A 20,680-nucleotide genomic window follows, 5' to 3' on the forward strand; every position below is an offset into this window, starting at 1 on the left:
TAGTCACATCAAAGTTGGAGCAAAAAGAGACACAACTAGATTTTTCGATCGGTACGGTATGCACTGGCCCATTGGGCATGTCGGCGGGACAAAAGCTACACGTTTTGTTAAATGTTACGTGACAAGGTGGTTCTCTTGCTGGCCGGCCAGAGAAGAGAAGTTTGTAAAGATCGTGACTTGATGATGGCAAGTTTGGGTAAAACATTTATTTATATATTTACTATTTTTTTAAAAATTAACCTTCTTCCTTTGTCGGAAAAGTTAAGACAACCGCTCGTATGGGGCGCTACAGAAACGTCATGTTGGAGATTTGATTCTTGCACTATATCATCATAACAATTGCACAACAATCTCTCACATGAAGGTGTGCTACAGTGTGTGGACCCACCCTCATATAAGGGGTTGTTGTGCAGTTATTGTATTGGTGTTGTAAATCTAACAATATTTTCCATAAAGATAACTTATTATCTCTAAGCTATTCCAGTTTAAAACTCCTAATGAAATTATATATTCTTATTCTAAATTAAGAGAATCTTGCTACTACAAGACTTCTTATGCCATAAGATGTAGACCCATAACACTAATAAAAGACTAACTAGAATAAACCACTTCTAATATTATCAATAATGATAACATACTATTGTAGCATTTAAATCCTAATCTAATCCTAATTCTAATATTATCAATAAAGATAACTTATTATCTCTAAGTTATTTTAGTATTAAAGTCTATCGGTTCCAATAGATTTCTTACGTACCAATCAAAACCAAAAGGAGTCATTTCGGGTAAACTGAAACGGCAAATCGTTTTCGGAAACTGCCAATGAGAAAAGGAAAACTGTGCATGAGACCAACCGCATGCAACACCTGAACCGTGACGAAAACTTGCAACCACATCTACATCATATATATATATATATATATATATATATATATATATATATATATATATATATTTATATATATATTTGACATAGACGAAAATATAAAAATATTGTAGAATTTTCCAGCATCGAAATCCAAGCCTGTGAAATGCCTGGGATATTCGAACCACATCAGAAACGTACGGACTTTCAATTTGCACCTTCTACGTGTCAAACGGTAGTTAAATTAATTATTATATCACGACTCACGAGTCAAGACGGACATCATTTGCGTAATTCATTGCTCGGCCATATATACCTGTATGCGAGTAGAAAGTGCAAATTATATATATAAGCAATAAAATTCAGAGTTCCATTATCTGATATCTCCACTCCACGTACATGTGAGGGTCGTTTGTCTTCTTCTTCTTCTCTCTCCTTCTGGTTCATCTTCTATCTTCGAGGGGTCTAGCGCGCGACACCATGGGTGTGCGAGGGCAGGGGCTGTTTCCAACGTTTGCAGTAGTACTACTGGCCATGCATGTGGCCTTCGCCGGATTCTTTGGCGGCGCTTATTCATACAACCGTCCGCCTATGCGCAAGCGCCTCGTTGACACTGTATCGAAAGATTTTGATCATGCTTCTCCGCAACAGGTATCAATTTTGTCATGTCTTTCAGTAATATATATATTTCATTAAGTAGCATATATATATATACGTCTTTATTTTTGGTATGAATCTTTTGCCGGAAATTAAATCATGAGCGAGAATTTCTGTGTTGGAAAAAACATTCCCAGGTCTTATATATCCGCCTAATAATAATTAATTTAGTACTTAGAAAGAAAGCTCTTACCTTCTGGCGTGGATGAACGTGGAATACTCAATAGCAGTTAATGGTTGGTGGGATAATGGGTGTAGAAGTTATCATTACACCATCATCTTGTGTATTAAGTCAAAATATTTCTTAATGAAAAGCATCCAGAAAATTATCAAGTAAATTGTAGGTTTTGGCCCTTGAACTGCCAAAAGGAGGGTTTGACCCTTGAAGTACCAAACTGTTAATTTTATTTACAAATTATCATTCTCAATTAATATATAGGTTTATTACACCATGTAGTTTTGTATGTTGCATGTGGGGAGATTCTAGGATATGATACAAAATTTCAATACCAACCTAATTGTTTGTTGACTTTAAGAGGATGACAGCCTTTTGTCTCCAAGTTAAGGTCAAGGGAAGGTAGATTACCAAATTAATCTTTGATCAATATCAATTCTTACTAACTTTAAAACTATATACAAAACCAAAAGATCGAAGAGACTGATTAATGCATGTTCTATCTCTTGTGAATTTCTAGTTCCCTAGCTAGCTCTTATACAATGTTTTCGTGCTAGACTCTCTTAGGAAATGTTGTCATGTGGTTTCTAGCATTACTTTATCTTTAATTTGGTTTTTTTTTTTGGGTCTCAGTCCTAGCTAGCTAGTTAGGTTGCCAACAAATGTTGATTTTCTTTAAATATTAATTAAATGATTAAATTCTTGAAATAACTGGTGATTTAACCTGCATTATATCAAAATAGAAGTTTTAAATTCAAACCATAACTTTACAGTTACTCCCATTTTAGAGAAAATGTCATTACTCGAACGCTTCTCGATCGTAATGACCCTCATGTGTTAAGTTAAAAGAAGAAGAAAAGACATTTTTATAAGCTTCAAAGATGAAAACTTATATATGTATATAAGGTACATGTGACAATTTTATAATTTGAATTAGAAAAATTCTTTCAACTCAATTTAAAGAAAAACTCTGATCATTAAAGTATATTCTTTTCTCGTAAGTACCTCTTATCATAAGTGTTATCTAACATATAACGAAACTAATTATTCAGTATTTTGGGACTAATATTTTATTTTCCCATGATAATGATTACTCTTTATATAGAATCATATGTAAATTATAAGGGAAAAAAAGAAAAAGGAATAATGTAATATACGTTCCAAATGATTGAATATTTTTTGCACCGGCGGCGTCGACAGATGAAGCCACGAGCTTTGTCTTAAACGCCGATTTCCCGTGGCCTTGTTTTGTTTGTAACGGATGTGACAAATGAGAAAGATATTATCTCGGTGGATATAAATTATAAGGAGACAAATGAGGAAGATATTTATTTCTCACCCATTAAACGAAAGAATAATTAAAAAAAAAAAAAAAACAGTAAAATTCAGCTGAATATCCTCTGACATGCGAGGATATTCCAATCTCTCACAATGGCCGCACGAGGGCTGGGGCTGTTTCTCGCATCCACAGGCCTGGCCTTCAATGGATTCTTAGGCAGTACTAGTCTTTACACGTACAATCTACCGCCGCCCCTTCCGACGACCTTCTTTAAGAACCAGTTCGAAAATGTTAGCTCTACTTCTCCTCAACAGGTATCAATTCCTATCTTCTTTATGTGGTTTAGTTTTGTTCGTTTGAATCCGTCGCCGGAAATTAATTAGGAAATAAATATACGTTTAGATTGTGGCCCATTGTTTGATCGATCAGTTCAAGGAGATAATAGCAACTATTGCAGCACTGTCCGTTTTAGATTATTATCAAAGTAAAATTCAACCGTGAAATGAGAGATTGAGAATGGTGGTTTATTCATCAAAGAATTATTTTTATTCATTAAAAAAAAGAAAAAAGAGAGATGGGTTGGTGTGTTGTCCAAATTCATTATAAACCGATTCATAGAAATTTGAATCACCTAAAATTAGGTTGGCCGAATTTCTAAAAGAGAGGGTTGTTGGGAGTCCGAGTAGATGGCCCGACACTAAGCTGCTCATAATAGATAAGTACCATAGCCCATCTTTTAATTAACTTGTCCAATTTTTTATGAAATTCGGACTACCAAATTCTAAAAATCCTCTCATTATTTTAAACTGTCACATAAATGTCATAGGTAGGTTAATGCGGAGCAAGTTATTAGTATTTAATTTTATTTTCAAGGGTCAATGGCATTAAGTGTTGCTTTAAATTATTTTGTGTAATTCAATAATATGCATTGCCATGTAAGATAAGTCACTACAATTATATTAGATAAGTCAATAAAATTATATTAGGCAAGTTAATAATTGGCAGTTGCCCTAATTAATTAAGTTTAGTCCGAGTCTCCTTAAGCTTGCATTGTAATTTGGTTGAAGTACTTAAAAATAAAAAATAAATAAATAAATAAATTACTACATCGACGTCCCTGCCAGAGCCCAGGATCACTACAACTTGGGCCGTGTTGAATTTAGTAAGTCGGCCTAAAGCCCCAACCTGATCGATCGTAAGTGGCTTGGGCTGCAAGACATGCATATGAATTAATTCAATGAATTACAGCAAACAATTACAAAAACAGATGGGTGTTGGATTTTTCAATCTTATTTCATGAATTAAGAAAGGATTCACCATTTAACTCAATCAGCTGTAATCAAATGCATGTCTACAATTTCATTTTATTTTTCCAAGCTCGAGGCATATATGTTACTTAAAAGGACATTTATTGTAACCCCTCAGTATTATATTAAGAAGATGATTAGCTCACATACAATGAACTTTTATGAGCAATTATAAATAGTTTAAATTAAAATTTAATTAGTCATTTTAGAGTGATAACGCAAATATAAATAGATGGGAGTCGAATCACAATATATGGTCCAAGCTAGTGGCTATGACCAGAGCAGAACTTGGGTTGTAGTACTGTTGATAGCTTCCATTAATAATGCTGCAGGTGCATATATCTTCAGTTGGCGAAGATAAAATGAGGATTTCATGGATTACTGACAGCTCAACCCCGGCCACAGTAGATTATGGTACATCTCCTGGGGTATACAGCCTTTCTGCAACTGGGAGTACCTCTTCCTACAGTTACTTGATGTACAAATCCGGTGAAATTCATGAGGTGGTAATTGGTCCATTGAACCCCAATTCAGTATATTACTACCGTTGTGGCTCAAATCCCTCCCGTGAGTTCAGTTTCAAAACCCCGCCAGCTCAGTTCCCAATCAAATTTGCTGTTGTAGGTATGCATAATTAAGCTCATTACACATAGTTTACAATTTAATTATTTGTGATATACAGGTAAAAATATTTGGACATAGTTTTTCTACAAATTTGGTTGAACAAATTAACCTTGTGATTCTCACTGCAATTTTACTAGAATTGTGTCTGTCATATATAAGTAACGCAAGCATGAATAAAAAATAATCAAATCGGTTTCAAGAAGAAATTAGATGTTGATGATCATTAGGTTATAAATAGTGAATCATTTGAGGACCTATATATATGTCTTATTTTATACCGGTTCATGTTCAAATTAAACATGTTAAATCACTACTTATTCTAAAAGCGTAAGCAAATAAGAATGAATAAACTTAATCATTTAATTAATGTTTTAACACTCTGTTTCAAGTGTGGGCTCAAATAGCTTTTTTTAATAAGTGAGCTCAATATGTAGAATATTTAATTGAAATTAAAGGTGAATTGTCAAGTCATAGTTCGAACTCATGACTTATATTTGTCTCTGATATTATTTTAAATCACCACTAAAAATAAGTAGGACTAGGTATCAGTTAAATCGATAACGGTAAGAATAGTTTTGCCATCAAACCGAAAAAGTCAATTAATTAACCGACTTTATACCGACAGGAGTAAATTTAGACTATTTCAGTTGACCCGGTGAAGTCGATTAAATATCGGTCGGTTAAGTCAATTAATCGCGAGCTTTTTATATTGGGCCAAAATGGCCGGGTCGTTTCTTTGGGTCAAACAATTGTTCTTTCATTTTTTGAGCTAATTAAACAAGTGTTCATTGAATATGTTTTTGGGCTAATTAAACAAATTATGACAATTCGGTGACAGTTGGTAGATAGTCAGTTGGTGGCAATCGGATATATATTCTATCCACTCATAAAAATAAATTATTTAATTATTTAATTAATATATTAAAAAATGCAAAACTGCATGATCGATGTAGGTGATCTTGGACAGACTGGGTGGACCAACACAACCCTCCAACACATAGCAAAATCGAACTACGACATGCTGCTCCTGCCAGGAGACTTATCATATGCAGATTTGTACCAGCCTTTATGGGATTCATTCGGCAGGCTGGTCGAGCCACTGGCCAGCCAGCGGCCTTGGTTGGTGACCCAAGGCAACCACGAGATTGAGAAGTTTCCAGCATTCCACTCCATACCCTTCACAGCCTACAATGCAAGATGGCGCATGCCGTATGAAGAGAGTGGGTCGGGCTCGAACCTCTACTACTCTTTCAATGTAGCCGGGGTTCATGTCATCATGTTGGGTTCGTACACAGATTTTGGTCCTGGCTCGCCACAGTATAAGTGGTTACAGGCAGACTTAGGGAAGATTGATCGGAAAATGACTCCGTGGACAGTAGCGCTCATTCATGCGCCATGGTATAATTCTAATACTGCTCATCAGGGGGAGAAAGAGTCGGTTGATATGAAGGCAGCCATGGAAGGGATGCTCTACCAAGCTCGCGTGGATGTTGTTTTTGCTGGACATGTTCATGCATATGAGCGCTTTGTAAGCTTTAATTTCTTTCTCCCTTACTTATTTTATTGCTGCATGGATCGACATATATAAATAAAACTCTTTAATGCTAATTAATTAATTTATTGACCTGTTTCCATTTTCCATTGGTGCTAATTACTTTCTCGATCTCTCAGACTCGCGTTTATAATGGGAAGGCTGACAATTGTGGTCCGGTGTATATAACCATTGGGGATGGTGGGAACAGTGAAGGCCTTGCCAGCAAGTAAGAGCTTTCATATCTTCGATACCATGCCTATATATCCTTGCGATCGTTTAAGCATCATACTGTATGAGTATATCTTGCATGTTTAAAGGGGTAGAAAATAGTAGATTTTATTTGGAATATAAATTAAATAACTAAATTTACAATTTTCTTTAGGAACATCCCCAAACTCCACTCTTCTCTCTTCTTTTCTATTTTTTTCAAAAACAATTATCACCTAAATATCATTTCAAACATAATGTCTCTACTTTCTTTTTTTTCTCGATATCCGTAATAATGAAAAAAAGTTAAAAAGAATACAATACAAAACAAAACAAAAAATCGCATATCCAAACGTCCTCTGCTTTTGGAATGCTGATGATTTAACATGGTGAACATTATTTTCATCATTCACCTCTTATTTCAATTAAATATTTCACGTGTTGGGAACCACCTATTAAGAAGGAGTTTGAGCTCATATATGAAGGGAAGTGTTAGAATATAACTGAAATGATTAAATTTACCATTTCTTATATATAAACTTAACCTTTTAGGATAAGTGATGATTTAATAGACTTAACACTACTCTCCCAGTCTCCCTTACATTACGTGTAGGTTAAAACTCACTCTTAATATTCTATTATTTTTCTCACGTGTAAGTTCAAATTCTCATTTAATAAGTAAAGTCCAATGCAGGAAATATTCAATTGAAATAGGAGATGAATTACGAAGACAATATTCAAATTCAATACATCACTTTAATACTATGTTAAATCACCGATTATAAAAATAAAAAATAAAAAAAAAAACTTACACGGATAAAAAATGATGGACTTCATGAGTGCATTCTTGTGCTTGCAGGTTTATAGATCCAAAGCCCGATATATCCATTGTGAGGGAGGCGAGCTTTGGGCATGGGCAATTGGAAGTGGTGAATGCAACCCATGCGCTCTGGACATGGAACAGAAATGATGACGATGTGGCGGCTCTTAGTGACTCAATCTGGTTGAGAAGCCTATCATCCGACCCTGCTTGTAAAGTGCAAACCTAGATTGTTAACAAATGTTTGTTATATATGTTCCTTCCAAAGAGATAATAAAAGCTAGGATATATATTTTGGCCATATTTCTCCACATAGCGAAGGACATGGCCTTATAGTTAGCTACCCAGGAAAGAATCACAGTGCCTGAGAACCAATTACAGTATGTAGTAAGGCTGGTAATATGGGTTGGTGTGTCGGTTTCGAGTCGATCGACCCGCCAATCCGTTAAGGTTCACTTAAAGAAAATTGTTTGGTTGCGTTTTACAAAAACAAAAATAATAAACATGATTAATTGAGGAAATACAAGCAGGTGTACGTAAAGATGACTTTTTATGATTGACACATGTTCTTAGAGCACGTGATTTTTACACATTTTTAAATGAGTAATGTTAGAACGCGGAACAATTGTAAGATAATTCTCACTATGTCTTTTGGAGCATGTAATTTTCACACACATTTTTCAACATTGTAGAACAATTGTAAGATAAAATGTAATTTCTAATCTTCCTCTTTTCAAAACACAAGTGATCATTACATGCTCCAAAAGACACAGGGAGAATTGTGTGTGGCTTCCTTGGTTTTTGGTAGATATGCATATGCTCAAGAAAAATGGATCCTTCTCATGCATACCGAATAATTTTATACTACCATGTTGATTCTATTTACTTATAAATCAAACAAAAATGGTAAATTAAGCATCACTAAGGCCGGGTCGGTTTGGATTTGTAATTTCACGAAATAACAATTTGAAAACATAATTTTTAAAAACTCAATTAAGCGTTTGACAAAATCGCAGTCTGGCCTTTAAAATCGCAGTTTAGCCTTTAAAATTGTGCGTTTTAAAAAAAGCACCACATTACTTGAGATTTGAAAAGATAAATTTTCAGCGTTTTCAAATTGTACTTTTTTAAAAACACAATTTTAAATAATTTACTTTTTACAATTTAATTTAAAATTATATTTTTTATCTACAAAATCGTAACGTGGGCGAGAGAATTCATCATAATACCTCTTTCCCTAAACGACTTGCAGCATGGCCTCAAGTCGAGGAGTCTACCCTCAAGGGCCACATACCGTTTAGCCTAAAACGCAGCGTCTTCGCAAGCGAACTTTTATCAACCCCGAGAACCCTGTGCGTGTGCGAGGGTGTCTGAGTGAATCAGTAGTGAAAGAGCGAGAAAATGCAGGCCGTTCGAGCTGGAATCCGAGCTCTTAGATCATCATCATCCGCGCCAATGATCAGAGGAGGTAGGGTTTTCTCTCAATCAGCACCGTCGGTGTATTCTCCTTCGGCTGTCCTGGAAAAGCAGGAAGTCACTTTCCGTGTTCTCGATCTTCTCAGATCCACGCCTTCCATCGATCCCACCAAGGTACTCTCTCCCTGAGTCGCTGGCACACACGAATATTAAATCTAACTTCTTTTTTTGTTCTGATTTGGTCTGTTTGGTCAAAGGGAAAATTAGAGTGATTTTTGTTTTATTTGGAAGGACTTTCAAATTTGGTGTTGTTTATGTGATTGCGTTGGTGGAAATCTTAGGGTCTGGTTGATTGCTAAGAATATGTAGGAAAATAGAAACTTTTTGATACGCATATCTATCCAAAAGAAAGAAAAATGCAATCTTTCAAATCTTTGTTTTGTTTTGGGCGAGAGTGATTTTGGGTCTTGCCTGATTTAACTTTTTCCTTTTCAATTAATGCACATGACTCCCGGCATATATTTATCAAATGGTTTCTTTTGATGATATGCTTACTCAATTATGGATGAGAGAGATACCAACTCGCTACAAAAGCTTAATGCTACGGGCGTAGGCTTAACAATTTATCTTTTTGAAGCAGAAAAATGATGTATTTGTCACCTTTAGGCAGTGGAAGGGAAAACTCCATTACTTAAAGGTGGATTATAATGATGGTGAAAACCCCTCAAATCCTAATCCAAATACACCCAAAACCGTGTCTCTCACCAGTACAAATAGCACGCACCAAGAGAATTTCTCATTGGTGTTAATTCTTCTTGTTGTTGCTCACTAAATAGAGAGTTTGCGTGTGTCACAAAAGAAAACACATGCCAACTCTATACAACCCCCTGAAATTGGTTAGAGTGCGTTTGGTCCCACGATTTCGCACGCCAAAAGCGCGTTTTTAAACAAAATTGCTAAAAGTATCCTGTTTCGAAGTGCGTTTGAAAAAATGGCAGTTTGGTAATGTAGAAAAATCAATGTTTTCAAGCTGCAAGTAAGAGTGTGTTTTAAAAACGAATGATTTTAAAGGTCGAACCATGATTTTAAATGTCAAACCGCATTTTTATCAAACGCTTATCTGCGTTTTTAAAAATCGGGTTTTCATTAGCTACGTTTCGAAATCGCTATTTTTGTCAAACCGCACGTTTTGAAACCACTATACCAAACGAACTAGTCACTTTTATTGTTATTACTCTACTAGGATTCCATCGCACATGAAATCCTTTCATTTCACCGTTCTGAAAGCAATCTTTGAATGCTATATTTGTGTTTATGGGTGCAATGGGGAATGCCCTTGGGGAAGTATAAGTTCCAGTCCTTGCTGCAAAATGGGTGGAGATCCATTATATGGATTTCTAGTTGAAACTTGCTCTCCATTATCCAACTGGCCATATGAAAGTTCATACTTAGTAGATCAGAAAATTAAATAGTAGACTATAATGGTCACCTTGTGTGTTTCTATTTGCAATATGAGAGCTACTTGCCGTATGAAAACCTTAAAGCCTAGTTGCGAAAAGCAAGACTCATTGTGCTCCCACACCCACTTTCTCTACTATTGGTTCCCCCAGGACTTGAATACTTCTAGTTTGGAGTTTAAATTGCTCCTGATAGACAAGGTTTATTTTCATAACTGTATGAAATTGTACATCACTATAAAGTGTTGCACGTGGCATATTCTTTTCTGCTTCTTCCTTTTTGTTATCTTGTTACTTTTTATAAAGTTTCTAACCAAAAGAATGGTGCCATGAGATATTAGATATGAATAACAGCTAATCTGGATAACAATTTAGCATATTTTTGTAGCATTCTCTGGTTCTTTCTGTGGTATTAGGACTTCCCCCCTCCTCCCTCCCTTTCTGTTTTTTGGGTCAGGTCATTTAGATCTTGGATCTTGGATCTTGTAATTTCAGAATTCTCCCTTTCATTTTCACTGCTTCCCTTCTCACATCTGGTTTTATTCTTATACCTCTTATTTTGCGATTGTACAGGTGACTCAAACAGCAAGTTTTAAGGATGACTTGCAACTGGATATATTGGACAATAATCAAGTTCTGATAGCTGTGGAAGAAGAATTTGCAGTTGATATCCCGGATAATGAAGCCAACAAGATTTCAACCACGGGTCATCTCATTGACTACCTTACAGCCCATCCACAAGCTAAATAAGATTCTCTTTGGTTGCCAGGTGAAATCACAAATTTCGTTATGTTCTAGACTATCAATGTGGTGTCCATCGGTAGTTTGTAATAATTTTCCTTTGGTAATTAAAGACATGTTTGCCAAATTTTTATGCCTCCTTAAATCTGAGCACTTTGCTTTTGGATTCATAATGATGTTTTTAAAAGTCAAATATGGTGATGCTGTTGTTTATGAAACTGTAGTGGTGATGTGAACTTAGAGTTCTCAAATGAGTGAATAAATTGTGGTTCTTTGTGGAACGGCTGTGGATAAAGTACAAAAGTGGTAGACTGGTTCCTAGTGGATTGTGAGTGAAGTATGTAGTCTTCGGGTAAAAAGGATATATGCATCTTTCTTTTTCTTCCTTTTTCAATATTAATGATAACTCCTTGTAACCTTTAGAGTTAGAATTAGTTTTATTATTATTATTTTAAGATTAGGGTTATCATCACTTGGGTGTTATCTATCTCATCTTATTGTAAGTCTATAACACGACTATGTTGTTAAAGAGGCACCTATTCAAAATTATCCCGTTACGCATTTGAAATTTGAGCATGCAACATTTTTGGTGTAGATCTAGCACGCTTGCCCAATAGGGTAGTTCTTTTCTATTAAACAAAAGATTTACGAGGAGCATGATGGAAATGCAAATTTAGCAGAGGTAAAGCTCACAAGGATATGACTCCACCATCCCTAGTGCAAGTAGATTATTGGACCTTGGAAGAACCAAAGATAAACAACTATCAGCTCAGCAAATGTATTGATGATTATGATCAATTATCTATATATACCTTACCCGTGCTCCAAGTAAAGCCGCCCAACCTCTTATGAATGTGGCTGCGGCCACATCAACTTTAGCATCTGTTTTTTACCAAGAGTGTTGGTAGGGTATAACAGTTTTTATTACAAATCTTTATAAATTGATTTGTCAGTCCACGTAACATTTAATACTTATCAGAGCATTTGTATCAAGCTCTTCAAAATTTCCTCCAAATTTAACCCAAACAATGTGCTTTTTTGATTTTGTCTCTCAGTTTTGAAAAATTTCCTACATCAAACTCTCTAAATATTTCTTTTATTTTGACTATATATTGTTTTGTATTAGTTTTAATACCAACCAATTTTACTGTATGAACATCAAATTTTCGTTCTTGGAACAATCCCACCACAATCGGTCACCCATATAACCAAAATCTCAAAATTACACCATATCACCAAAATCAGCCAAACATCAACACCACACCACCAAAATCTCAAAATCACACCATCAAGCGCCATAATTTCACTAGAATCGGCCATCAACAGAGAACTCAAGTTCTCACTAGAATCAGTCAAGCCAATTGAAACCCACAATTTCAAATCCTAAATCAACTTCTTCTTCTTCTTTTTTTTAAATGAATCGAAACCCTAAATCAATTGAAAACAATTTATGAAACTCGCCATTTGGAAGGGAAATTCGGGGTCAAATTCGGTTGCTTCTCGCCTATTTCATCGGTGAAGTTAGGGTTTTTGAGGTTGGGATCTTCGTCGTTGACAGCAAGGTCACTGGTTGCGTTGTTGGCCCATTGCGTTGTCGGTGTCGGTCCTCGTCGGTTGCGTTGTCGGCGTCGAGCTCGATCTTGTCCTCGTCGATCCAAAGCCCACCTTATCGCCTACGCGAGTTGGCCCGATGCCTGGAAAATCAATGGCTTGCTTCCTTTCGTTGATGGCTTGATGCAGAGGAAAGTGGCGGATAAATCTTGCGGGAAGAAAGTGAAAAAAGGCATGAGAATGAAAAAAATAATAAAAAATAGAATAGCGTGGAGATGATGGGTCTTAGATATGGAGAAGCATTCTGACAAGCGGTATCTTGGTGAAACGATAGAGAAACGATAGAGAGCTTGATGCACGGAAGAGTTTGAGAAATTTAACCAAAATTTGGTGAAATGTTTGAAATGCCGAGCTCGATGCTGATGCTCTCACGTTTACAAATTAAGTACTTATCAGTTCACATTACAGTTAGTTTCATAGAATATGAATTGCTGCATGAATTTATAAAGATATTATAGTAAAAATTGTACTATCCCGGACGTTTTCATTTAGCCAATAACAACATACTCTACTTACTGGGTAGAGAGGGACAATAGCATCAGAAGAGTTCACATTCAAATAGTCAATTTCTCTACACATTCAGTTCACATCCATTTTCCAATAGAATAATAATAATAATAATCAATTAATTTTCCTTATGTTTCTAGTAATTGTTCAACGTAAAGCTCTTACATGACAACCATCCTTGGCCCCCAGCTGAAGTGAACGAAAAAAAAAAAACAAAATATATATACTTTTGAGAACCTGATGCAATCTTTATGTGCAACCTGTATGTCTAAAGTGGTTTTTTAGAAAGTAACTAATCTAATCCTCTTTTGGATAAATCCACGGGCATAATTAGAGAAGTCATTTTTTAATGTAATTAAAATTTGCTAGGTCAAAAAAAGGGGGAGCAAAAGTCCCAATCCCCTGTTCTTTTCTTCTTTTTTTTCACTTGGTATCCAGCTGTGATGATAACATTTACATCAGTAAGGGCCTTACAAGCATGAAAAATGTTTAAAGTAATACAGTTTTTACCATAATTCCTTATAAACTCTCGTAACGATCTACATTTTAGTAACTAATTTATAAATATAATAAGTATCATGTGAACACGCCACATTCCAGTTCACATAGGGTGTTCAAAAATGCTAAAAACCCAACATCCAACTACCTTGACCGGATTTCGACTCTCTTTTCGACTTTCTATAATAGGCAGGTCAAATTTCTCGGATTTTATTTTGTTTTCTTTTTTGACTTTTAGTTAAAAGTTGAATTAGAAGTAAGATTTATAAAACACTTTTGAACCGACCTGAAATATAAATAAGATTTATGATAAGCTTTTGCACCGACCTGACCATCCTATGTCGGCACGGCACGTAAACAAGTTACATTAAAAGCTGTCATACCTAAATAACACCTGTACAAGCAATGGATTAGAAGGAAAAGTTGCTGAAGAAACAAAAGTTGAAGCACAACCGTATGAACACAAGAGTTGAAGATGTGCTCCCATGAGTGGTTTTTTACAACAACGTGTGGTCCCCCAAAAAACAAGAAGAAAAAAATCACCATTTACAAAGGGGTAACTGACGAAGAAAGTTCAAAGCCTAAAGATCAAAGCCTAAGTTCACGTGTAGGATTCAAATATTCAATGCACTTACGAACCGTAATAATTGTAGAATTTCATCATTAGCCATGCAGGGGATTGATATTATGTGAAATCATTAAAATGAGCTCAGAAAAAAGTAGGGAGACTTAAAGGCAAGCAATGTTGATGAGGTCATGCCCATGGGGCTGGTTAAAACATAACCCAACTCATTGCCTGTGGGTCACGCAAACTATAACCCCTGCCAATAAGATCACAACTCACCCATCATCAAAAGGATAGAACTTTGGAAAGTACTCATATTTTTCACCAATTTTTTTTTTTTCATATTATTAATAGTTCGGTCGATAGTCTTTGTAGAACTCATATGTTCGAACAGGTTTCGAACCGCCTGCTCTTTGTTTGGACATACAAACTTTATAAAAATTCTCTCAAAACTACTTTCTGGTTTGCTTCACATTATAACTAAAAAGCAAAAAAAAAATTAAAAAAAAAAATCAGTTGAACCGATTCACCAAACAAGCCCAACTTTCTTTTTCTTCCGTATAGAATAGAAATCTCAAACCTTCATTCATGGTGTCTTGCATCAATGCTGTCCAATCAAAGTGCACGGGGTCAAGCACTTAAGCTCCCCCACGGGTGATGCAATCATAACCCCCCCATCTCTCCCACATTTTTCTTCGGGTAAACGAAGGATCATTACCACTCTGCATAATTGTAATTATAGGCAACGTGGATGATGATGATAAGTATCAATGAATGCCTGTTATCTGTAGCCATGCAAATCTTTTGAGCACTGTCATACACATTTATGAAAATAAACAACCCCTTTTCCCCCCTTTAAATCATAACCCCATATTCTTTTTTTCTTTTTCTTTTTCTTTTTTTCCTGTATTAAATTAAAGGGCCGCTCAAAATTGCTGCAAAAAGCAAAATGCTTTTTATTTAAGAGGGGTTGAAAGATTACTGAGGGAAGGAAGCATTATTATTGGGGTTTGCCATCATTGGCTGTTTCAGACTAGATTTATATCCCTACACTCATTCACACTTTGAAGCCAATTTACTTCCCCTCTTGCACGTTTTGGCAGAGACCCCCTTTTGCACCCCCTGTCTTTGACTGTAGCATACTTTGAACGACGGATGGGTTGACCTGCCACATCTTGCAGATTTGACATGTATCTTAGAACTGAATGAGATGCACTATCTATCTATCTATCTATCTCAATTGCAATGCAATCAGACAGGTAAGTGAGATAAGCTCTGTTATAGTCGGAGGTTACAATTCAGATAAAAAAAAAAATTACAGGTAATCTTGATTCAGTTAGGTTGAGGCAAACGAAATTTCGATCAGTTGCAATAAAACAATCTATGTGAGAGTTTGTCTAAACTCTACTTGTTTAGATAAGTGTCTAGACCGTTCGAACTCTAGTTATTTAGACCGACTGAGCGATAAGGTCCAAACAGACTCCCATATAAAACGGTTCTATTGCACCATATCTCTGTCCATTATACAGTTGGTCATTATAGTTTATTCATAGAAAGGAAAATAAAAATAGCAATGGAACATTGTAGACTTTTTTGACAATACCATGTATTGACTTTTGAGGAAATTGCATTACACCCACGATTAACTCCACGAAGATAAAATTATTGGAAAGTTCAAATGGATTCTCTCAAATACAAGAGAGGATTTTCCATCTTCTTCGTTCAAGTTTTTTTCTAATATCACGACATATGATTCAAAGTTTTTTTTTTTTTTTTTTTTTTTTTCTTTTAATAAAAAAAAGGTCAATTGCTAATAATAACCATTTTCCATTTGCCATTTGCCATTTGCCATTACACTTATAAACTAGACCAATTGCAACTCACCCCCTCAAATTATCACTTCGTTACAAGAATATTCCTTAGCGATTTGGGCGTTAAATATAGATGAAAAATGTGTCTCATGCCTAACATGTAACACTTGCCAATTGACTTTTTAAAAAGTGTCCCCATTTTGATCATGTCAAAAGATCAAATTACCGAACATATTAGTTTTATGTAATATAATGTTGGTTCCTTAAAATACCCTAATTTTTAAGGTAATAATTTACAAAAAATGCCCAATCACAAATATAAAACACATCGTTTTGACTTTTCCTCCACGACAGAGGTGGCCGCTCAGCCACCTTGCACTTACAATAAACGGGTGGCCATGCAACGATAGTTACTCCTAATATCTATTTCCCTCCTCTGAGCGGCTAATCCCTCCCCACCAATGACATCCAGCGTGGGATGGATCTCCATCTCCTACACCCATTTTCACCCATTTTTTATTTTTTTATTTTTTTTAAGGCATAATTGTGTGTGGCATAATAACATGGATATAAATATGTGGCATATTTTTATTGGTTTGATGTGAAAAAAAAATGACAGCCAACAAGTATTCCGTTAAAAAAGTTGAATGGAAAGTATGATTGAAGAACTTATTTGTTACAAATCTGAAATTTAAACATTTCATTACCGAAATTAAAAATTAATGTCTGTATTTATCATATAAGCGAACAAAACTAGCAAGTGAGATGATCATTTATCATGTCATCCCCATTTAAAACAGTGAAAAATAATAATATATTTCATGATTGTAACTTAATAGTATAAACAATTTACTCTAATTTTTAACAATATATATATCTATTGTTAATATTATCAGTAGATACGTTTTAATAATTCAGTAACCCTACAATGTGGACATCTTTTTGTCCTTCTCTCGGTCAGGCCTCATAAATTAAATACAAAATTGTATTTTAAAGATTGACATCACATCTTGAGCACCTGTGAGGGAGCAAGAATCCAGCCAATCTTATGCAATTAATATTAAAGAATTTTGGTGATCAGCTTTTAGATTATTTTTTTTTTCAATAAAAGGTGGAGTAATGCTTTAAGAAACAAGGAATAGGATGTGAAAGGGGAGATCTATTTTTATAATTTAGATTTCGTTTTATTTTATTGGGAAAAAGACATTTTGTTCCCCTGATTTATCTACGTTGTGACAATATACTCTTTAATGTACCAAAATTAAGAGATGACCCTCCCGAACTTGCCAACTTGTGGCAAGTTATACCTTCCGTCCACTCGCCCGTCTGTGTAGACGGGAAATCGGTCATGTGCAACTATCGTGATCATTTAAGCATAAGTCATTCCCAAAATTGCCCCCTATTAAATGCTGCGTTTCAGTATTGGTTCAGTTGAAAGTCGTCTTCAAGCTTTCTTTGGTCACGTACATCTTCTCCACCTTCTGATCAACATCGTGCAGGAAAATGGAAGCCAACACCCGCGAGCTTGCTGCCATGGTCGCCTCTGCGGCCAGTTCGGGCGCACCCACGCGCTCCTTGCTTACATGGAACCCACACCCGCTCCCCCACCCTCATCCACGGAACGTGAACTGCTGGGGCTATCCATTGCTGAGCGTCTTCAGGTGCAACGTACTAGCGCCGATACGCGATGGGTTCCTGGTAGATTGGTTCGCGTACAAGGGCGCGTCTCCGAGCCCAGGTTTGAGACTGTGCTCGCACGTGGCTTGCAAACGGCCTGAGATGAGGAGGTTTGAACAGGGTCCTCTGTTTCGATTGGGTAGAACATAGTTGAACAGAGGATTCAAGTTTTCTCCAAAAACTTCACAGGATAACATTCTTTGTGTGATAACATGAAAATCAAAATGAGTTTGATGCCTCAGTTACTGAATCTTTAGCTGGTTTTGCAATTTCTTTTACAAGGCACTCAGCAATTGGAGCTTTGTGCTCTTTGAGGATAGTAGCAGCCTTGTAACAGTTCTGAATTGTTACAGTTGATTCTTTAGGAAGAATAGAAAGAAACTGAGAGAAATTTGAGGAAGAAGATAGAAAATAAGAGAAGAAGAACGAAAGGTTCATCTTCTCATGCAGCAACAGCCACGTATGAACATTCAATCCACATGTCACAATTCCCGAAATCCAATTATTAGAGTTTAACCTCTATATATCTGATCGTGCCAAGGCTATGAAAATTCAAAGACACCTGGAAAAATACCTAGTTGCCAATGATGACAGAAATATGGTCCGCCAGAGCCACAACGATTCGTCGTGGAGGGCCGTGTGGTTCATTGAGTTGGTCGAAGGGAAATGCCACGCTATACGCTTGAGAACCTACTATGGCACGTACCTGACTGCCACAGATGTGGCGTTTCTTCTGGTCATGACCAAATGCAAGGTGCTCCAGACCGTGCTGGAAAAGGCCTACGACTGGAAGTACGAGTGGGAGCCGATACGTGATGGGTTTAGCTGAAGCTGAGAACCTAGTGTGGCAAGTATCTCCACACCAACGGAGAACATTGTTGTGGAGAGACTCGACCACGACCGACGACCCGCACATCTCGTCGACGCAGAATTGGACCTTGTGGGATGTGGACTCCTGGTTCTTGGACAACCTAGGGTCTGGTGTGGCGAAACACGTGACTTGAGGGTGCTGTCCTTGGTGGGTTTGAAGCATTTCAGGTTATTTATATTCCGGGGGTTTGAACTAAGTATAAAGGCTGATGAGGACAGGGGTATTTTGGGAATGTTTTTCATTTAAACGGTCGCGTGCAACGCATGTGACTTATTTTCCGTCCAAACATACGGGCGAATAGACAGATTGTATTTTTTGCCACGCGTTGGCAAGTTCGGGGGGGTCATGTCCAAATTTTGGTACATTAGAGGGTATATTACCACAACGTGGATAAATCAGGGGGAGCAAAGTGTCTTTTCCCCTATTCTATTGTATCACATTTTTTTAAAAATAATAATAATTTTTTAAGTTTTATTATTATTATTAAGAGCAATACGTGTCGCCATCTTATTGGTGCTGATGTAGCGCATAACGGAATCTGTCAAAAAATTTAACGGAATTTGACTCAGTAAACAATGTGTAAATTAAGCCAATCATAAAGATCTCTAAATTAATTTTGATACGACAATAAATTATTTGTAATTTAGGCAAATCACAAAAACTAATGGTGTAATTTTTTCTAAAATAAAATGAAGAGATCCAACAAACAAGTTGCCAAGTAGGCAACAAATAATACTAGGTATGTTTGTTAATTTGTTTTTAGAGATTTATTTTGTTTTTAATTTAAAAAAGTGTTCTGACGTGACGTAACCAAGAAAATTATTTTTGTATTTTTAGAAGATTTTTTTTATTTTTATTTTTAACAAAGATATCTTCAATTCTTTTTCATTTTTCAATTTCTTTAAATCCAGGACGATAGCTGTTATTTGAACATTTGTTCAAGGAAAAAGTAACGACAAAATTTATAAGAAAACAAACCGTTGAGGCCAATTAGGTAATTTGAGGCAGTGCCAGCCCATGGATTGAGAGTCCATAATTACATTGATGTAGGCATAGCCCCAAATGAAGAGCGATACAAAACTAAACGAGCTCCACGAGGGGGGTGACAAAACCAGTTGACGATTTCACCCTTACAACAAAGACCCTTCCAAAACACCACCTGTCAACCATGATGTTTCACGTTAAGCTACTCATAACCCATGAGGGCTGAAGCCTGGCTGGCCCCCCTACTCTCACCCAAAACACCCTGCCCGTTATTTCAAGGTCACCCCTATATTTAGCAACAAAAAAAAAAAAGAAAAAAATTGCTTTTACTTATGATACTAGTTTGGCATATAATTATGATTATAATAACGTAAAACAAAAGACCATCGATGATGGAAAGAGAGCAAATTATGGAAAGTGAAATAGTCTCTCTGAGTTAGATTTAGATTTATAGCAATTTGCTGCTTGAATTGCCAATAATTCAAGTCTATTTGCACGAGATTTGTTTGGACAGATAGAGTGATGGGCCTATAAAAGCTATCTCACATTTATTGAATTGTTAATAATTCAAGTCTGCTTGAATTACTAGTGATTTAGGTCTGCACAAGGCTTGTTTGGACAAATAGAGTTATATACGGACCTATAAAAGCTATATCACATTTACTGAACTATTAGTTGGATTTAGATTTATAGCAACTCGTTGCTTGAATTGTTAGTAATACAGACCTGCACGAGACTTGTTTGGGTAGATGGATTTCATAAAAGCTATTTCACATTTACTAATTGAATTAATAGCAACCCGAACAACATAATTATCAAAAATCTCTAATCCTTTTAGTTGTCATATAACGAATAAGATTTGCATATTCTGTCTTGTGCGCACAAAACACAAGCGGAGTGTACCGTACCGCAATCTTTCTATTTGCTTTATCTATGGAACCCTTATTAAAATGGGTAAAAAAATGCACTTACACTGTTTATGAATTACTGTTTATGAATTATTCTAATAATTAATTTTAACAAAAAGTAATTAATTAGACAAGTAAATATAAACAGCATGGATAATTCTTGGAA

At 35.9% G+C, this 20,680-nt stretch overlaps 2 protein-coding genes across 3 annotated transcripts; both read left to right on the plus strand.

Annotated features, from left to right (window-relative positions):
* Positions 1 to 1,208: 1,208 nt before the first annotated feature.
* On the plus strand, positions 1,209 to 7,851 carry LOC133874337 (probable purple acid phosphatase 20). Of its 2 annotated transcripts, none has more exons than XM_062312234.1 (5): positions 1,209 to 1,516; positions 4,616 to 4,907; positions 5,861 to 6,435; positions 6,579 to 6,667; positions 7,508 to 7,851. In XM_062312234.1, exons 1-5 carry the CDS (start codon positions 1,346 to 1,348, stop codon positions 7,695 to 7,697), a joined length of 1,317 nt encoding a protein of 438 aa, XP_062168218.1. In that variant the 5' UTR covers positions 1,209 to 1,345; the 3' UTR covers positions 7,698 to 7,851. The 2 variants fall into 2 exon arrangements, with proteins under 2 accessions (XP_062168218.1, XP_062168219.1); XM_062312235.1 differs by lacking the exon at positions 1,209 to 1,516 and adding an exon at positions 3,062 to 3,290.
* A 956-nt stretch (positions 7,852 to 8,807) lies between these two features.
* Positions 8,808 to 11,363, plus strand: LOC133872268 (acyl carrier protein 2, mitochondrial-like). The gene is made up of 2 exons (XM_062309744.1): positions 8,808 to 9,058; positions 10,915 to 11,363. The coding sequence occupies exons 1-2, from the start codon at positions 8,870 to 8,872 to the stop codon at positions 11,089 to 11,091; spliced, it is 366 nt and encodes a 121-aa protein (XP_062165728.1). The 5' UTR covers positions 8,808 to 8,869; the 3' UTR covers positions 11,092 to 11,363.
* Positions 11,364 to 20,680: the final 9,317 nt, after the last annotated feature.

Source organism: Alnus glutinosa, chromosome 7 (assembly GCF_958979055.1).
Source record: "Alnus glutinosa chromosome 7, dhAlnGlut1.1, whole genome shotgun sequence".
Lineage (NCBI taxonomy): Eukaryota > Viridiplantae > Streptophyta > Magnoliopsida > Fagales > Betulaceae > Alnus > Alnus glutinosa.

Bases quoted from the DNA above. Each gene is read 5' to 3' on its own strand.
- LOC133874337 (XM_062312234.1), top strand. From the start codon at position 1,346: ATGGGTGTGCGAGGGCAGGGGCTGTTTCCAACGTTTGCAGTAGTACTA. The intron at 6,436-6,578 runs GTAAGCTTTAAT...TCGATCTCTCAG, and splicing joins TTCATGCATATGAGCGCTTT to ACTCGCGTTTATAATGGGAA. The intron at 6,668-7,507 runs GTAAGAGCTTTC...TTGTGCTTGCAG, and splicing joins AGTGAAGGCCTTGCCAGCAA to GTTTATAGATCCAAAGCCCG.
- LOC133872268 (XM_062309744.1), top strand. From the start codon at position 8,870: ATGCAGGCCGTTCGAGCTGGAATCCGAGCTCTTAGATCATCATCATCC. The intron at 9,059-10,914 runs GTACTCTCTCCC...GCGATTGTACAG, and splicing joins CTTCCATCGATCCCACCAAG to GTGACTCAAACAGCAAGTTT.